At 44.0% G+C, this 19,515-nt stretch overlaps 1 protein-coding gene across 1 annotated transcript in view; it reads left to right on the forward strand.

The window, feature by feature from the left end:
* LOC128640317 (alpha-2-macroglobulin) overlaps positions 1-19,515 on the forward strand; it is a gene marked incomplete in the record, with an annotated part of 664,962 nt that overhangs the window by 543,266 nt on the left and 102,181 nt on the right. The window contains 1 exon segment of the mRNA XM_053692808.1: positions 296-420. Within this exon segment, the coding sequence (XP_053548783.1) occupies positions 296-420 (125 nt within the window).

The following is a 19,515-nucleotide window of genomic DNA, read 5'->3' on the forward strand; positions in this document are numbered from 1 at the left end:
GTGTATGTACAGGTGAGAGTGCTGCACTGTCTCTCCCATCCCTCCTCCTCTACCCCCCCATGTGGTGACTGTCTGTAAGTACAGGTGAGAGTGCTGCACTGTCTCTCCCATCCCTCCTCCTCTACCCCCCCATGTGGTGACTGTGTGTATGTACAGGTAAGAGGGTTGTGCTGTCCCTCCTACTCATACAATCACTACTCTTCAGTAAAAATATCCAGTCCTTGGTTTGTATTTCACTCTGCTCCTCTCTGTAAATTTCTCCGCAATGACAATAATGTTTTTACTATTTCCATAGGCAGTCTTGAGATACAATGTTCCTCCCCCTCGTAGTGATGCAACATTTGAAGTTAATGTGGAGACAGATCCCAAGGAGTGTCCTGCAATCCCCCCCACACAACTACAGATCCGAGTGTCTGCAAAGTGAGTAACCCCAGCTGTGTATGAGCAGATCACACACACATTCATGATTACCTAACATAGAACAAATAAAAAATAGGTAAAATAGTACGGTATAAGCAGGTGACTATAAATGGCAACAATGATGTCACCGTCACTAGTCTCAGGGTCATTTCCCATTAAAGGGCAGGATCATGCTTCTGAATATCAACCTAACACCAGGTCTATAGATGTACACGCACATCAGTTAGGCTGCATTGTATGTAATGTACTGCCCATGCTGAAGTGTACAGAGCTCAACAAAACACCTTCCCTCTCCAATCAGACAAAACTCATTGACATTGACAAGCCAAGGGTCAAACTTTTTTTTTGTGCTCCTCTAATTTATTATGAGCATTGTTATGTACTCATTTTTGCTATGTGGTTCTTTTATTAAGATAGGGCACTTGGTGTTCACTTTTAGTTAATATGTTTGTATGATTAGGTAGTCACATACACTGGGAGGGCAGTTTGGGTCTACACCTGTGGATTGCTGATTGTGGGAGTGGCATCACAGGTTTGACCTGGAACTGTATCACTTAGGTTAGTTTAAAAGGCACAGTGGTAAGTAGGTTGTTTATTGTTATTTTGTATTGTCTGACAAAGGGGGTAACACCCCGAAATGTTACATTAAAAGTAACTTTGGAAATCCTGGCGAGTGCATCCCCATTCTTTACTACTATCAATACCATGGAAGCACCCTGGGTGGATGAAATGTTAACCGTGGGTGCTGGCCTACCTGTTGAGATATATATATATATATATATATAAAGGAGCAAGCCCAAAACACCTGGATCATAGCTGGGACTTTCTTCTTCTGTACGACAAGGTAGTCATTAGTTAATTTCCAGACAGTCACATCAGGCTAAAGTGAAACATCAGAGACTCTATCAATTTTATCCAAAAGCAGAATCATCATACAGTACATGGTTATCAGTTCAGAATGCATGATACAAGGTAGCTCAGTCTTGTGATCGAAAGGCAATGTATCCAGTAGCACAGAGCAACATCATGTGATCCAAAGGCAACATATCCAGTAACAAGTCATGTGATCGAAAGGCAATGTATCCAGTAACACAGAGCAAAGTCACATGATCCAAAGGCAGCATATCCAGTAACAAGTCATGTGATCGAAAGGCAATGTACCCAGTAGCACAGAGCAACATCATGTGATCCAAAGGCAACATATACAGTAACAAGTCATGTGATCGAAAGGCAATGTATCCAGTAACACAGAGCAAAGTCACATGATCCAAAGGCAGCATATCCAGTAACAAGTCATGTGATCGAAAGGCAATGTACCCAGTAGCACAGAGCAACATCATGTGATCCAAAGGCAACATATACAGTAACAAGTCATGTGATCGAAAGGCAATGTATCCAGTAACACAGAGCAAAGTCACATGATCCAAAGGCAGCATGTCCAGTAAAACAGAGCAAAGTCATGTGATCCAAAGGCAACATATCCAGTAACAAGTCTTGTGTTCCAAAGGCAACGTATCCAGTAACACACAGCAAAGTCATGTGATCCAAAGGCAACATATCCAGTAACAAGTCTTGTGTTCCAAAGGCAACGTATCCAGTAACACACAGCAAAGTCATGTGATCCAAAGGCAATGTGTCCAGTAACACAGAAGAAATGTCATGTGATCCAAAGGCAACTTATCCAGTAACAAGTCATGTGATCCAAAGGCAACGTATGCAGTAACTCAGAGCAAAGTCATGTGATCCAAAGGCAACTTTTCCAGTAACAAGTCATGTGATCCAAAGGCAATGTATTCCAGTAACAGAGCAAAGTCATGTGACCCAAAGGCAACGTATCCAGTAACACAGAGCAAAATCATGTGATCCAACGAAAACACATCCAGTAACACAGAGCAAAATCATGTGATCCAACGAAAACACATCCAGTAACACAGAGCAAAATCATGTGATCTAACGGCAACACATCCAGTAACACAGAGCAAAATCATGTGATCCAACGAAAACACATCCAGTAACACAGAGCAAAATCATGTGATCCAACGAAAACACATCCAGTAACACAGAGCAAAATCATGTGATCTAACGGCAACACATCCAGTAACAAGTCATAGTTCTGCATTAGTTTGTGTAACGTGAAAAAAACTCACTGCAGATTACACATTAATGTAGTGCCCAGTAATGAATCTCAGTAGTAAACAACTACATTTATAACAGTGAGATACGGCGCAGCCGTCCTGTTGTCACGGAGAGCATCAGAACAGCCAGCTCACGATATCACCAGTGAGAGGGGACCCTCTAGATACAGAGAGCATTGGCACGGTCGCTCCTGCACTGTGTGGTTTAGACAAACGATGATTAGTAATGTTGTTAGTGTTTGTGCTGCACTAGGCACTGCAGAATTTGCTGCCCCCAAACCTCCCACCCCAACCATATAAGCTCCTGTTTATCTCATATATTGCTCTTTAGGGTGCACACATATTTAGCAATTAGATGATTATGTGAAGCAATCTCTGTATATTCTCTGAAAAATAAGTCTTTAGCTGTAGTAAATGAAAAAGTTACTTGTTCTGTCTTGTAGAGAAGAAGCCTGCTGATGGCAAAAGAGGTACTTAAACCAGAAACAATAGGAAACTTCACTGAACAAGACTTAAATGTATTATACAGAGGAAAAATATTTCAGAGACTCTCAGGAAATAATCAAATAAATTATATAGATCATCCTTGTATTCTAATCACATCCTGTATTCTTACGTCATGCCCTGTATATGTCTTGTACAGCCAATCAAAGCAATGCACCCCGTTACAAAGCAATACGCCCCATTACAAAGCAATACTCCCCATTACAAAGCAATGCACCCTGTTACAAAGCAATACGCCCCGTTACAAAGCAATACGCCCAGTTACAAAGCAATACTCTCTGTTACAAAGCAATACACCCCGTTACAAAGCAATACGCCCCGTTACAAAGCAATACTCCCCATTACAAAACGATACTCCCCATTACAAAGCAATGCACCCCGTTACAAAGCAATACGCCCCGTTACAAAGCAATACGCCCCGTTACAAAGCAATACTCCCCATTACAAAGCAATGCACTCCGTTACAAAGCAATACTCCCCATTACAAAGCAATGCACTCCGTTACAAAGCAATACGCCCCATTACAAAGCAATACGCCCCATTACAAAGCAATACGCCCCATTACAAAGCAATACGCCCCATTACAAAGCAATGCACTCCGTTACAAAGCAATACGCCCCATTACAAAGCAATACGCCCCGTTACAAAGCAATACGCCCCATTACAAAGCAATGCACCCCGTTACAAAGCAATACGCCCCGTTACAAAGCAATACGCCCCATTACAAAGCAATACTCCCCATTACAAAGCAATGCACCCCGTTACAAAGCAATACGCCCCGTTACAAAGCAATACGCCCCGTTACAAAGCAATACGCCCCATTACAAAGCAATACTCCCCATTACAAAGCAATGCACCCCGTTACAAAGCAATACGCCCCATTACAAAGCAATACTCCCCATTACAAAGCAATGCACCCCGTTACAAAGCAATACGCCCCGTTACAAAGCAATACTCCCCATTACAAAACAATACTCCCCATTACAAAGCAATACGCCCCGTTACAAAGCAATACGCCCCGTTACAAAGCAATACATACTGTTACATAGCAATACTCACCATTACAAAGCAATATGCCCCGTTACAAAGCAATACGCCCCGTTACAAAGCAATACGCCCAGTTACAAAGCAATACGCCCCGTTACAAAGCAATGCACCCCGTTACAAAGCAATACGCCCCATTACAAAGCAATACGCCCCATTACAAAGCAATACTCCCCATTACAAAGCATTACGCCCCGTTACAAAGCAATACGCCCCGTTACAAAGCAATACGCCCCGTTACAAAGCAATACGCTCCATTACAAAGCAATACGCCCCGTTACAAAGCAATACACTCCGTTACAAAGCAAAACGCCCCGTTACAAAGCAATACACTCCGTTACAAAGCAAAACGCCCCGTTACAAAGCAATACGCCCAGTTACAAAGCAATACACCCCGTTACAAAGCAATACGCCCCGTTACAAAGCAATACACCCCGTTACAAAGCAATACGCCCGTTACAAAGCAATACACCCCGTTACAAAGCAATACACTCCGTTACAAAGCAATACACCCCGTTACAAAGCAATACGCCCCGTTACAAAGCAATACGCCCCGTTACAAAGCAATACTCTCTGTTACAAAGCAATACGCCCCGTTACAAAGCAATACTCCCCATTACAAAGCAATACGCCCCGTTACAAAGCAATACGCCCCGTTACAAAGCAATACATACTGTTACATAGCAATACTCACCATTACAAAGCAATATGCCCCGTTACAAAGCAATACGCCCCGTTACAAAGCAATACGCCCAGTTACAAAGCAATACGCCCAGTTACAAAGCAATACGCCCCGTTACAAAGCAATGCACCCCGTTACAAAGCAATACGCCCCATTACAAAGCAATACGCCCCATTACAAAGCAATACTCCCCATTACAAAGCATTACGCCCCGTTACAAAGCAATACGCCCCGTTACAAAGCAATACGCCCCGTTACAAAGCAATACGCTCCGTTACAAAGCAATACACTCCGTTACAAAGCAAAACGCCCCGTTACAAAGCAATACGCCCCGTTACAAAGCAATACACCCCGTTACAAAGCAATACGCCCCGTTACAAAGCAATACACCCCGTTACAAAGCAATACGCCCGTTACAAAGCAATACGCCCCGTTACAAAGCAATACACTCCATTACAAAGCAATACACCCCGTTACAAAGCAATACGCCCCGTTACAAAGCAATACGCCCCGTTACAAAGCAATACTCTCTGTTACAAAGCAATACGCCCTGTTACAAAGCAATACTCCCCATTATAAAACAATACTCCCCATTACAAAACAATACACCCCATTACAAAACAATACACCCCTTTACAAAACAATACACCCCATTACAAAGCAATACTCTCCGTTACAAAGCAATACTCCCCGTTACAAAGCAATACTCCCCGTTACAAAGCAATACTCTCCGTTACAAAGCAATACACCCCATTACAAAGCAATACTCTCCGTTACATAGCAATACTCCCCATTACAAAGCAATACTCCCCATTACAAAACAATACTCCCCATTACAAAGCAATACTCTCTGTTACAAAGCAATACACCCCGTTACAAAGCAATACTCCCCATTACAAAGCAATACTCTCTGTTACAAAGCAATACACTCCGTTACAAAGCAATACACCCCGTTACAAAGCAATACTCCCCATTACAAAGCAATACACCCCGTTACAAAGCAATACTCCCCATTACAAAGCAATATGCCCTGTTACAAAGCAATACTCCCCATTACAAAGCAATACACCCCGTTACAAAGCAATACTCCCCATTACAAAGCAATATGCCCTGTTACAAAGCAATACACCCCGTTACAAAGCAATACTCCCCATTATAAAACAATACTCCCCATTACAAAACAATACACCCCATTACAAAACAATACACCCCTTTACAAAACAATACACCCCATTACAAAGCAATACTCTCCGTTACAAAGCAATACTCCCCGTTACAAAGCAATACACTCCGTTACAAAGCAATACTCCCCGTTACAAAGCAATACTCTCCGTTACAAAGCAATACACCCCATTACAAAGCAATACTCTCCGTTACAAAGCAATACTCCCCATTACAAAGCAATACTCCCCATTACAAAACAATACTCCCCATTACAAAGCAATACTCTCTGTTACAAAGCAATACACCCCGTTACAAAGCAATACTCCCCATTACAAAGCAATACTCTCTGTTACAAAGCAATACACTCCGTTACAAAGCAATACACCCTGTTACAAAGCAATACTCCCCATTACAAAGCAATACACCCCGTTACAAAGCAATACTCCCCATTACAAAGCAATATGCCCTGTTACAAAGCAATACTCCCCATTACAAAGCAATAGACCCCGTTACAAAGCAATACTCCCCATTACAAAGCAATACTCCCCGTTGTCTGTTTTCAGAGTCAAGTTATACTTGTACTCTGGGGAGATGGCTGTACCATCTTATGCTCGTTCCTGTATCAGTTTTGGGATTCTTTTGTTCCCTGTATTGGATCCCTGTGGCTGGGTTGGTCCAGCTGGGTATGGGTCTACAGATCAGGATGCCCGAGTGGTCTATGGGGCACAGTCTCTTCTGGATGTGTGAGCTTATTGAGCTCAGTTTCCTAGGAGATGGATTTTTCTTTCTCCTTGCTCCTTTGACAGGAGAGGGTTTACTCTTTCTTCGGGTTCTAAGGGTATACTCTCCTTCTCGGGGGGCCTCGATGGAGGTTTTGTGTTCCATCTCCAGTGATGGAACACAAGCCCCAGTGACACTGACTCACATCTAGTCCAGAGCCAAACCAGAGACCGCAAAACAGACTTGACTGAGCCGACAGGCCATTAAGAGACACCGTTGCCCAAATGACGGTCCCCCACCACTCATCCCTCACAAATGAAGGGAAACCCAGCCGAAATCCTTAAGGGGACAAGGCAAAGGAGGACCGAGAAAACCACAAGGTCCCTGAACACAAGAAAAAAAAACACCTCCAAGAGTGGGCCCCGCTCACAGAGACCCAAATAGACCCAAACAGGGAAGGATACCTTGCCGATACCAGGCGAAACCCAGGATAATACTGGGCATGGAGACAAAAAAGATGTCTCCTCAACATCCTGCAAGCATGGAATGCATCCAAAGAGGCAAAATTCTCCCAGCGCCTGTCCAGAGAATACTAAAGGATTCGACCATGAAAGCGTGTAATAGCCCTAGGCGAAACCCCAAGATTGAGAACGCAAAGTCCATAACAGGACGGCCCAGAGGAAGCTTGCAAGGATAAGAAGCAGTCATCAAGAAAGACAGACCGCATAAACCAGCCCCTCGACAGAGGGCATGCTCCAGGCAATCTAAGCCACCGGACCTACTCACAGGTCCCTAAAAAAGGGGAAGACAAAACCTCCATCGAGGCCCCCCGAGAAGTAGAGTATACCCTCAGAACCCGAAGGAAGAGTAAACCCTCTCCTGTCAAAGGAGCAAGGAGAAAGAAAAATCCATCTCCTAGGAAACTGAGCTATCAGGAAAAACTCAATAAGCTCACACATCCAGAAGAGACTGCGACCCATAGACCACTCGGGCATCCTGATCTGTAGACCCATACCCAGCTGGACCAACCCAGCCACAGGGATCCAATATAGGGAACAAAAGAATCCCAAAACTGATACAGGAACGAGCATAAGATGGTACAGCCATCTCCCCAGAGTACAAGTATAACTTGACTCTGAAAACAGACAAGGCCATAGACCTAAGGATCCGATCCATCCAAATAAGGCCCCACAGTCTGACTTGGAGCCAGCAAGACACCAGGTGGAACCAATTCCACCCTCCACTTCCCGACCAGGAGAAGCCCCAAGAAAGGACTCCCTCTCCATAGGAGGGAGAATATCCCCTAAAGAAAAAGGGGAAGAGGCCAGAAGGGAAACAATTATCTTCAAGGCTCAAAGCCACCGGCCAAATAGGAAGAAAAATCCCCAACACAAATGTCCTAGAAGGACCCCCCTACAGGTAGCTTCGCCAAACAGAGGCACAGCCGACCCATTCCCTGCAGAGCAGAGAATCCATGGGTACACTGGCAAACTGACCAGGGGAATGCAACCTTAAGGCACACCAGAAATTGGAATCCAATGCCAGCAGCTGGGTAGAAACCCACAACCCTTGAGGCGCAAGCCACACAGCTAACCCCTAGATGACATGGGTTACTCTGTTGTAAAGAGTAAAACATACTCCTAAAACCAGGCCAACCCTGGCCCGGTCAGGTAGACAGAGCAAGGACATAGCCCAAGTTCCCACTACCGTGGAACACCCTGACCAACCCTGAGATCCAAGATTCCAAAATAACCCAAGACTGGGTCAGGAAGAAGGCCCAGCGAAGCCTCAGAAAGTGAAAGTCTCAGGGAGAAAAACAGGTCTGGGTGCCTAATAGTTCAGGAAACCTTACCCTGGAACTAAACATCCCAACTGGCCAAAAAGCCAGAAAAGGAAAATGGACACATATCCATAGAATCCGGATAGCGAGGGGAACTCGAAAGTCCCGACCAAAGGAAGGAACCACCCCTAGCCAAAGTCCAACACTCCAAGGAGCAGGGCTAGAAGTCGTATGAAGGGACTTCTCGCATCCTCAGGACCACAGAAGGGATACCTCGAGGTCCACATTACCCTACTAGCAGGGCTAGTCTCCCCATCACCTCCACATATTTGTAGTAATGGATACAGCACCAAAGTGTGAGTGCTCGTGAAGACCAGGGGACAATATGCCAAATCCCCAAACAACAACTTGTGTAGAAAGGACGGTCCGCAGCACTAAGTAAAATGTTCACTTTATTATGAGCAACAGGTTTACACGAAGTAAAAGTGACGTTTCACCTCCTTAATCATACAACTTGCACAATTTTTTACATACAGCTTTTAAAGGGCATTATGGAGCCAAACCTTCCATTTCTAAGTTTATACTGCCACCTGCTGGATTCTCTATGCTACTACGGCTATACACACTATATACATAAATGTCTTATACAAAAATCTTAATCAGGCTGCCTAACCCACTGAATGCCTAAAAAGCTTGTAAATATTTAAAAACATAATAATACTATTAAACTGATGCATACACTGTCATGTCACAGCTCTTTTCATGTATAATGGATATTACTGACTTTCTCCTAAACATATAATTTATTAACATAATCTCACCTTGTTAGAAAAATATAGTTAAATTGTAATCTTTATTTAGACCCTTAGGTCTTAATGTTTCCAGGCTATTAATCCATTGCATCTCTCTCTGTTTCAAGAGCTTTCCCTATCCATTCCACTTCTTATCAATCCTACCTGATCAATGACTTGCCATCTCAGCTGGCTTATCCTATGTCCCTTTTCTATGAAATGGGCTGACAGGGGTGCTTCTAAATTGCCACATCGGATGTCTGACCTGTGCTGGCTCATCCTGTCTCTAACCTTCCTGGTGGTCTCTCCTAAGTAAATAAGGGAACATGGACATTTGATTAAATAGACCACAAACTTGGATTCACATGTAAAGAAATTATTAATAATATACTTTTTCCCATTATGTTGGTGGTAAAAGGAATCTCCTCTAATGATGGAATTACATCTTGCACAATTAAGTAGAAAAAGAAAAAAATGTTGTTAATGATACTGTGGTTAATACATCTAGATATGAATGGACAGCACAGGAAATAAGCGTGTTAAACAAAGGCTTGTCGTTTTGCCCTAAGATGGACATTGACGTTTTCGAATTGGATAAAGATATACACCGACTATATCGTAATATTAAATTGAAAATATGGCATTCACAAAAATTGAAGGGTAATTTAACGACCATACCAGAATGTATTGAAAAGTCAGAATGGGCCTTGAAAGAGCTAGGTCTATACAAAAAGAGCTTGTTTAACCCTGTTATCAATGATCACAGTATTAATATGTTTATGAAATTGGCTGATAAAGAAATACATGAATTAAAGGCAAAAGTTAAACACGATAAAGTTGTTGGTAAATATGCATATAAAGGTAATAAAAGTGCTAAACAAGCACTGGTGAGTCTTAAAAAGAACCCCACTATTGTACTGAAGGGGGCTGACAAGGGGGGAGCCACAGTGGTACTAGACAAAGGTTATTATATTTCAGAAATCCTTTCTCAGCTTAATGACCCTGGTACCTACGGGATATTGTCAAAAAACCCTATAGTGGAAATACAGAAAGAAATATAAATGATTCTAGATAGGGGTTTAAAGCATGGGCATATTAATAAACATCTACTAGATTACCTGACTAGTAAAAATCCGAGAGCACCCATATTTTATACAGTACCTAAGATCCATAAAGATGCCAAAGAACCACCGGGGAGACCTATAGTCTCCAGTGTGGATTCGGTATACACCAACATTTCAAAGTTCTTAGATAAAATATTACAAACGGAGGTGATTAGGATGTCATCATATCTAAAAGATACAGGGGATTTTCTGAGCAAAGCAAAGGATTTAGAATTGAGTTCTGACTATGGACGTAAAAAGTCTATACACAGCAATAAAGCATGAGACTGGTATAGGCATTATAACTTAAATCCTCAATAAGAACAAAGGTTGCACAGAATCCAAGTGTGAATTCATTGAAAATTTGCTTAGACAAGTACTATACTGGAATTATTTTTTGTTTCAAGATACGTTGTATGTTCAAAGGAAGGGTACTACTATGGGGTCCAATGTCGCCCCATCATATGCCAATGTATTCATGAATGAATTTGAGGAACGTGTTGTCTATGAGAATACATTTTTCAGAGAAATGGGCACTGTTTGGTGGCGCTTCATAGATGACGTCTTTGGCATATGGTGGGGTGACATTGGATCCCTAAACAGATTTGTTAAAGAATTAAATTCCGCTGTGAGGGGGTTAGAATTTTCTGTGACCTATAGTGAGGAGGCAGTTTCTTTTCTAGACTCAGTAGTGTATAAGAAGGATAACACATTGGTATTTGACTTATATACCAAAGAGACTGACAGAAACACCCTGTTACATTATGATAGTTTTCATCCAATAAAATTGAAAGATCCTCTCCCCAAAAGTCAACTGTTGAGGGTTAAGAGGATTGTTAGCGAGGAGGATAGAGTAGATCTCAGACTCAAAGAGATGCAGCAGAAGTTTATTCAGAGGGGTTACCCTAAGAAATTATTAAAAGAAAAAATGATGGAGGTAAATTCAGGAGAGGTAACAAAAAAGAGAAAAGAAGATACCAAACGTATGGTTTTGGTGACTCAGTTTAATTCCCTAAGTCAGCGAGTCCAAGGGATATTAAATAAACATTAGAATATATTGCAAGATTGCCATGAAGATATCCCTGAATTTAAAATAACTCCCATGTTAGCACACAGAAGAGTGAGAAATTTAAGAGATCATCTGGCTAGTACTGACATAGGGTCTAAACGTAAAGCTGAACAAACTCACATTGGCAAAAGAGTTACAGGCAGTTACCCGTGTCTTAATTGTGCAAGCTGTAATTCCATCATTAGAGGAGATTCCTTTTACCACCCACATAATGGGAAAAAGTATATTATTAATAATTTCTTTACATGTGAATCCAAGTTTGTGGTCTATTTAATCAAATGTCCATGTTCCCTTATTTACTTAGGAGAGACCACCAGGAAGGTTAGAGACAGGATGAGCCAGCACAGGTCAAACATCCGATGTGGCAATTTAGAAGCACCTCTGTCAGCCCATTTCATAGAAAAGGGACATAGGATAAGCCAGCTGAGATGGCAAGTCATTGATCGGGTAGGATTGATAAGAAGTGGAATGGATAGGGAAAAGCTCTTGAAACAGAGGGAGATGCAATGGATTAATAGCCTGGAAACATTAAGACCTAAGGGTCTAAATAAAGATTACGATTTAACCATCATCCAGGACGCCGATCCCTAAAAGGAGATCTAACTCACCTGGAGACATGTAAGGAAACCCAAAGGCCTCATAACTCAGTCAGACCATCACATCCAAGAGTAAAAGCTGTATCTAGATACACTAGAAATGGCTTACACATACACCTACAAGGTGCCGAGAGCTGCAATAGGCTTCAAAATGCAAAACCTTCTGCATGCTGGACAGCTATCCATACAAGCTGTAGGATCAAGTCCCAACAGGACTATCCATAGACCTAAAACTGAAGGCCAAACCACTCAAACAGCAGTGATGGGGCCTAAGTCCACCAACCCTCCCCCACATGGAGGAGGAACTTTAGGTTCTGATGAAATCAGATGTCAGAGTGACGCAGCAGAACACTCCCCCGCCCAGTCATCTATGACTGGAGGCTATAAGGACTGAGACAATCCTTCCCGCCTCACGAACCCACCGGTTCTTCTCGAATGCTTAGTGGAAAATGAAAAACAATGATAACCTGAGCACTCAGCGCTTCTACCGAACCAGCTCAGCAGAACAGCACTACGTGTCTGAACAGCCGCAAGACTGAACGAACCTGACAGGATGAGCCTGTACCAGGGGTCCTAACCGGCAAGCTGCATAAACTTTCCTTCATAGGGGAAAACGAAACAGACATTTTTTAAAACATAAGACTAACATGTCCAAACAACTTCCACAGAAGTAACAAAGAGTATCAATCCCAGATGGTTCCCGAAGGAAACAAAAAGCAAATAAAAGACATCCATCGGATATCAAAATAAAATATAAGGCAAACCGAAGGTTCACACCCAAAAAAGACACAGGCCTACCCGTAGGACCAGCCAAATGGAGCCCCATCTAACAAAAACTGGGAAAGAACTCAAAATAAAGACAATAGGAGATTACCTCATCCCCATATGTCTAACGAGTTGTACCATTCGGACCATCAGACTGAAAATTCCCATATTTATGAACTATAGTGTCATTCAGTGACTCAAACAGATGTCTTAGCAATACACGAAGCGCGCAATCCGGTACCGAAAAGCATAACACTCCGAAACAGAACCCTCAGGATACTGCAGCAACATTATCTGAAGGCGAAAACGTGCTGCAAGCTCCGGAACACACCACCCTGCATGGAGGAACTATAAACTGGTTTACTTGCATGTGTAGGAGGAAGAATCGGTAGGGAACTTGCTCCCTGGGAGACAGGACCCCCAGAGGCAGACGGCTCAGCAGATCCCTGATTCCCCGAGCCTGAGGAACCGGGTGCTCTCATATGGCATATGGAACAAGAATGATTGACAGGAGTCAACGAGGCTAAACTGGATTCGTCACTGGACACAGAATCTGAATCAGATATTATAATTGTCTTGGTGTCAGAATCCTCCGTAACTGAATCTGAAATGAGCACAGTCTCAGCATCCCTCATAACTATAAGAGGACATGTCAATATGGACTATAAACAGTAAAAAAAAAAAAACGGCACCTGACACCACCAATGGCTGAGGCACTCACCACCTTCTATGACCAGACCCCTGCGGACTAGAATATCTCAGTTGCCACATGGTCAGGAATGCGGAAATGGGAAACAGATCGTAACCACGCCCGGACACAGGGTGAACCGTACAGTCCAAAAAGCACGTCCAGCCAAAAGGCTGCGTCACTTCCAAAGGCCTCAAAGTTCCAAACAACGAGCCTGTAACGGTACCAACCGGATACCAAGGGTTAACACCAGGGAACAATGTCCTGCATAGGGAATCAGCAATTCACAACCCAGCCAGTGTTCAGGTTTTAAAACAGAATGACTTTTATTAAGGCTCATATGCCCAGTATTTATGCAGGTCTGACCCCCCCCAGAAGGGGGGTTGAAAGAATGTTGTACATTAGATGAAGGGAACACACCCTTGACATGATACAATAGATTTACCTTGCTTAAGCTGATAACAATTTAAACACAAGATACATTTGGCTTTTCTTATCACCTAAGCATTTGCTCTCTGAGGGTGATTAAACAATGGACTGTGTATTAATAACATTAATGACAGTGCACAATAGTTGAGGCTAAAGCTGAACACAGTTAACTCTTTCAGTGCTGACAGAAGGGTCTGTCACATCTACATAGCACAATATACAGCCTATAGACAAGCTTTCTTACGTTATAGTCCAGAAGTGGCTAGGTTTGCCACAATGCTCCCCCAGAACCAAGCCGGCATACACAGTCTGATCCCAACGGATCGGCTTGGGGATGTCCGGGGCAACTTTCGGCTCAAGTAAGCTACGGGGTGTTCTCCGCCATCTGCTCCAACTTGGCTCAGTACTGCCCCCACCCCAAACATGGAAGCGTCTCTTCCCAGAGGGACTGGGCTTGGGTAGTCACAGGGTTAACATCAGCGGGATCCATGGGAGCATAGGCAGAAACAAGGGGGGCCAAGTCATTTCCAAGCAGAACATCAGCAGGTAAGTCCTTCTTGACCCCCACATTCACAAGTCTAGCGCCCACTCCCCAATCCAAATGTACCCTGGCAACAGGTAGGCGGAACACAGTGCCCCCTGCTACCCTCACAGCCATAGTGTCTCCAGTGTGCTGTTTCTCAGACACCAAGTTCTCTTGAAGCAAGGTCATGGTAGCACCAGTATCCCGTAGACCACTGACCTCCTTCCCATTCACTTTAACCCGCTGCCGGTTATTCCGGTGGGCAGCTTGCACGGGGTCTGCTTCATGTAGGCTGCCCCAGCATTCTGGCGCCTCTACGTAGCGGGCCGCAGGCTGAGGATTATGTGGGATTCCGCCGGCGGGTCTTCTCCAGGACTGTGCTTGATTTGCTGCGTTTAGGGGACACTCTGGTCTTTTGTGCCCTAGTCGCTTACATCCAAAGCACCGAATAGGTTGTGAGTAGCCCCGCGAATTGAACCGGGCTCTCTGAGGGTAGTTCGTGGCCGGAGGCCGCGTAGTATAGCGGTGCGCCGGGGGCTGGTAACTGGCCGCTGCTGGGGTGACTGGGGGTCTGTACTCCACTCTAGCAGTGGGCAATCGGTATACCGCTCCCCCTGCTCCTCGTACTGCCACGGATCCGCCCGTGTGTACTGTATCCGGCACCAAATGGGGAGCTATCAGGGTTAAAGTAGCTCCCGAATCCCGAAGTCCCTGGACCTCCTTCCCCTCTACGGTCCCCAGCTGGCGGGGATGTTGCCAGTTATCGGCGGCCCGGACCGACATCACCTCATGCAGAATTCCCAGGGGTTCCTCGGCTTGGGTGCTCAACACCTCATGAGCGGCTGGCTCCGTTTGGTAATGGTGAGCAGCCGCCCTTGGGGCCTGGTTCTGTCTGACCTGGTTCCAAGCTTGTCTGCTCCGATTTTGGGTGCACTCACGTGCCATATGTCCCCACTGCTTGCAGGTGTGGCATTGTATATTCGCCCGTCCGTTGTTAGGCTGTAGTCCATGGTGCCTCCTGGCATCAAAATGCTGGTCTGCTAATCTGGCTGCTTCGGTTAAGGTGAGAGGTTTTCGATCTCTCACCCATTCTTGGGCTTCTGGGGACAAGCCGTTAAAGAATTGCTCCAACAGCATCAGTTGTCGCAATTCTTCCATGGTGGTAGCTTGGCTGGCCTGTATCCACCCTTGAGATGCTTGATCCAGCTTGTGGGCCCACTCTGCATGTGAATCTCTTTCTGGCTTGCGCAGGCCTCTAAACTTGCGCCGGTATGCCTCTGAGGTAATGGCATATCTTTCCAAGATCGCTCTCTTCACTTTAGCGTAATCCTTGCTGTCCTCCCTGGGTACAGCGCGATACGCTTCCGCTGCCCTACCGGCTAGCTTGCCTGCTAGCACCGGCACCCATACGGACTGCTCCAAATCATGTAACTCGCACAGTCTCTCAAAATCCTGTAAATACCCCTCGATCTCATCCTTCTCCTCACAAAACATTTTAAATGCATGGTATGGGATTTTAGGTCTTACTGGGTTGCTGAGTGCGTCCAAAATGGATTCTGCTCGGGAGGATGCATTCCGCGGACTGTGTGCCATCACGTACTCCTGCACATCTGCCATTACCACGGATAGCATATCCCGTGGTACAGGTTGGGGTAAAAATTCCAGCCTGGTCCTCATTTCCCTCTGGTATAGGGTCTCCTCCATGGCTGCTGGAGGCGTAGCGCTGCGAGCTCTGTCTCCCTCCATCAGCTCAGCAATTAATATAGCCTTGGGTTTGCTGCTGCCTATCTTTCCCCTGGCTTCTAGCAGTTCCTTTAACGTTTGTCTCTTTAGCTTAGAATAATCCATCTCCATTCACTTCGGTCCCTGGTACTCCTTCCATCTTAGTCAGTATTGTAGTAATCCCCCTCTCCCTGAGGTTACTGGCTTGTGTAGTTGCTCTTCTGGGCGATAAGGTTCATTCCGTCGCTTGCCACCAATTGTGACGGTACCAACCGGATACCAAGGGTTAACACCAGGGAACAATGTCCTGCATAGGGAATCAGCAATTCACAACCCAGCCAGTGTTCAGGTTTTAAAACAGAATGACTTTTATTAAGGCTCATATGCCCAGTATTTATGCAGGTCTGACCCCCCCCAGAAGGGGGGTTGAAAGAATGTTGTACATTAGATGAAGGGAACACACCCTTGACATGATACAATAGATTTACCTTGCTTAAGCTGATAACAATTTAAACACAAGATACATTTGGCTTTTCTTATCACCTAAGCATTTGCTCTCTGAGGGTGATTAAACAATGGACTGTGTATTAATAACATTAATGACAGTGCACAATAGTTGAGGCTAAAGCTGAACACAGTTAACTCTTTCAGTGCTGACAGAAGGGTCTGTCACATCTACATAGCACAATATACAGCCTATAGACAAGCTTTCTTACGTTATAGTCCAGAAGTGGCTAGGTTTGCCACAGAGCCCATAAACCTCACACATAAGCAGGTTAAATCACATAACAAACATGATTATAAACTCCCCTGTCCAATAACCCCCCTCAGGAGATATTAACCCTCGATTCCAAGATCTAACAGAGACTCACTGAGACCCTTATGTTATAAGTTAAACCTGCGAGGAGCTTTAGCCTCACGGGAAACATCACGTTGTAGTACATTGAATAAAGTAAAATGAAACGATCTTACCGGAATCAACGCCATGGAACAGGAACACGGCCTTTCAAGTGTGACAAATAGTAGCATCGCCTCTGTCATGGACTTGAGAGAAGAAAGCAGGCAGCGGAGCGAAGTTCGACAATGCTGATTGCTTGAGGAGCTGTTAATATGTCGGGATGGTTTTCTAACTTTCATCCAAGCCCTCACTGAGAGGCTGACAGGACTACTTAAAACTCCTGTCCCATGTTGAAGAGTACTACCCTCCATAAGAGACAAGAAAAAAAAATTAAACTCTGACACGTCTCTGCCAACCTCCTGAGACGAAAGGCAAAGAATGACTGGGGGATGAGGGGAGTGGGAGGAGTATTTAAGCCTTTGGCTGGGGTGTCTTTGCCTTCTCCTGGTGGTCAGGTTCTTATTTCCCACAAGTAATGAATGCAGCTGTGGACTCTTTCCATTTAAGAAGAAAATATGCCCCGTTATAAAGCAATACTCCCCATTACAAAGCAATATGCCCCGTTACAAAGCAATACTCCCCATTACAAAGCAATATGCCCCGTTACAAAGCAATACTCCCCATTACAAAGCAATATGCCCCGTTACAAAGCAATACACCCCGTTACAAAGCAATACTCCCCATTACAAACCAATACACTCCGTGACAAAGCAATACTCCCCATTACAAAGCAATATGCCCCGTGACAAAACAATACTCCCCGTTAATAAACAATACACCCGTGACAAAACAATACTCCCCATTACAAAGCAGTTTGTCCCTTTACAAAGCAATACACCCTGTGACAAAGCAATACTCCCCATTACAAAGCAATACGCCCCATTACAAAGCAATATGCCCCATTACAAAGCAATACGCCCCATTACAAAGCAATACGCCCAGTGATAAAGCAATATGCCCAGTGATAAAGCAATATGCCCAGTAATAAAGCAAAACTCCTCATTACAAAGCAATACTCCCTGATAATAAGCTATACGCCCGTTACAAAGCAATACTCCCCATTAAAAATCAATACTCCCCGTTACAAAGCAATACTTCCAATCACAAAGCAATGAGCCCCATTACAAAGCAATACTCCCCATTACAAAGCAATACACCCCGTGACAAAGCAATACTCCCCATTACAAAGCAATACACCCCGTGACAAAGCAATACTTCCCATTACAAAGCAATGAGCCCCATTACAAAGCAATACTCCCAGTTAATAAGCAATACTCCCCATTTCAAAGCAGTACGTCCCATTACAAAGCAATACCCCCCATTACAAAGCAATACTCCCCATTACAAAGCAATACACCCCATTACAAAGCAATACTCCCCATTACAAAGCAATATGCCCTGTTACAAAGCAATACTCCCCATTACAAAGCAATACTCCCCATTACAAAGCAATATGCCCTGTTACAAGCAATACTCCCCATTACAAAGCAATACTCCGCGTTACAAAGCAATACTCCCCATTACAAAGCAATATGCCCTGTTACAAAGCAATATTCCCCATTACAAAGCAATACTCCCCGTTACAAAGCAATACTCCCCATTACAAAGCAATATGCCCTGTTACAAAGCAATATTCCCCATTACAAAGCAATACTCCCCGTTACAAAGCAATACTCCCCGTTACAAAGCAATATTCCCCATTACAAAGCAATACTCCCAGTTACAAAGCAATACTCCCCATTACAAAGCAATATGCCCTGTTACAAGCAATACTCCCCATTACAAAGCAATACACCCCGTTATAAAGCAATACACCCCGTTATAAAGCAATATGCCCTGTTACAAAGCAATACTCCCCATTACAAAGCAATACTCCCCATTACAAAGCAATACTCCCAATTAAAAATCAATACTCCCCATTGAAAAGCAATACTTCCCATTACAAAGCAATGAGCCCCATTACAAAGCAATACTCGCAGTTAATAAGCAATACACTCCGTGACAAAACAATACTCCCCATTACAAAGCATTAAGTCCCTTTACAAAGCAATACACCCTGGGACAAAGCAATACACCCTGTGACAAAACAATACACCCCATGACAAAACAATATCCCCCATTACAAAGCAATATGCCCAGTGACAAAACAATACTCCCCATTACAAAGCAATATGCCCCATTGCAAACCAATACTCCCCATTACAAAGCAATATGCCCAGTGACAAAGCAATACTCCCCATTACAAAGCAATATGCCCAGTGACAAAGCAATACGCCCCGTTACAAAGCAATATGTCCAGTGACAAAGCAATACGCCCCGTTAAAAAAAAGTATTACGCCCAGTGATAAAGTAATACGTCCAGTGACAAAGCAATACTCCCCATTACAAAGCAATATTCCCTATTACAAAGCAGTACGTTCCATTACAAACAATACTCCCCATTAATAAGAAATACTCCCCGGTGACATCTTTTGAGAACTTT

This window comes from Bombina bombina, chromosome 9 (assembly GCF_027579735.1).
Source record: "Bombina bombina isolate aBomBom1 chromosome 9, aBomBom1.pri, whole genome shotgun sequence".
Classification (NCBI taxonomy): domain Eukaryota; kingdom Metazoa; phylum Chordata; class Amphibia; order Anura; family Bombinatoridae; genus Bombina; species Bombina bombina.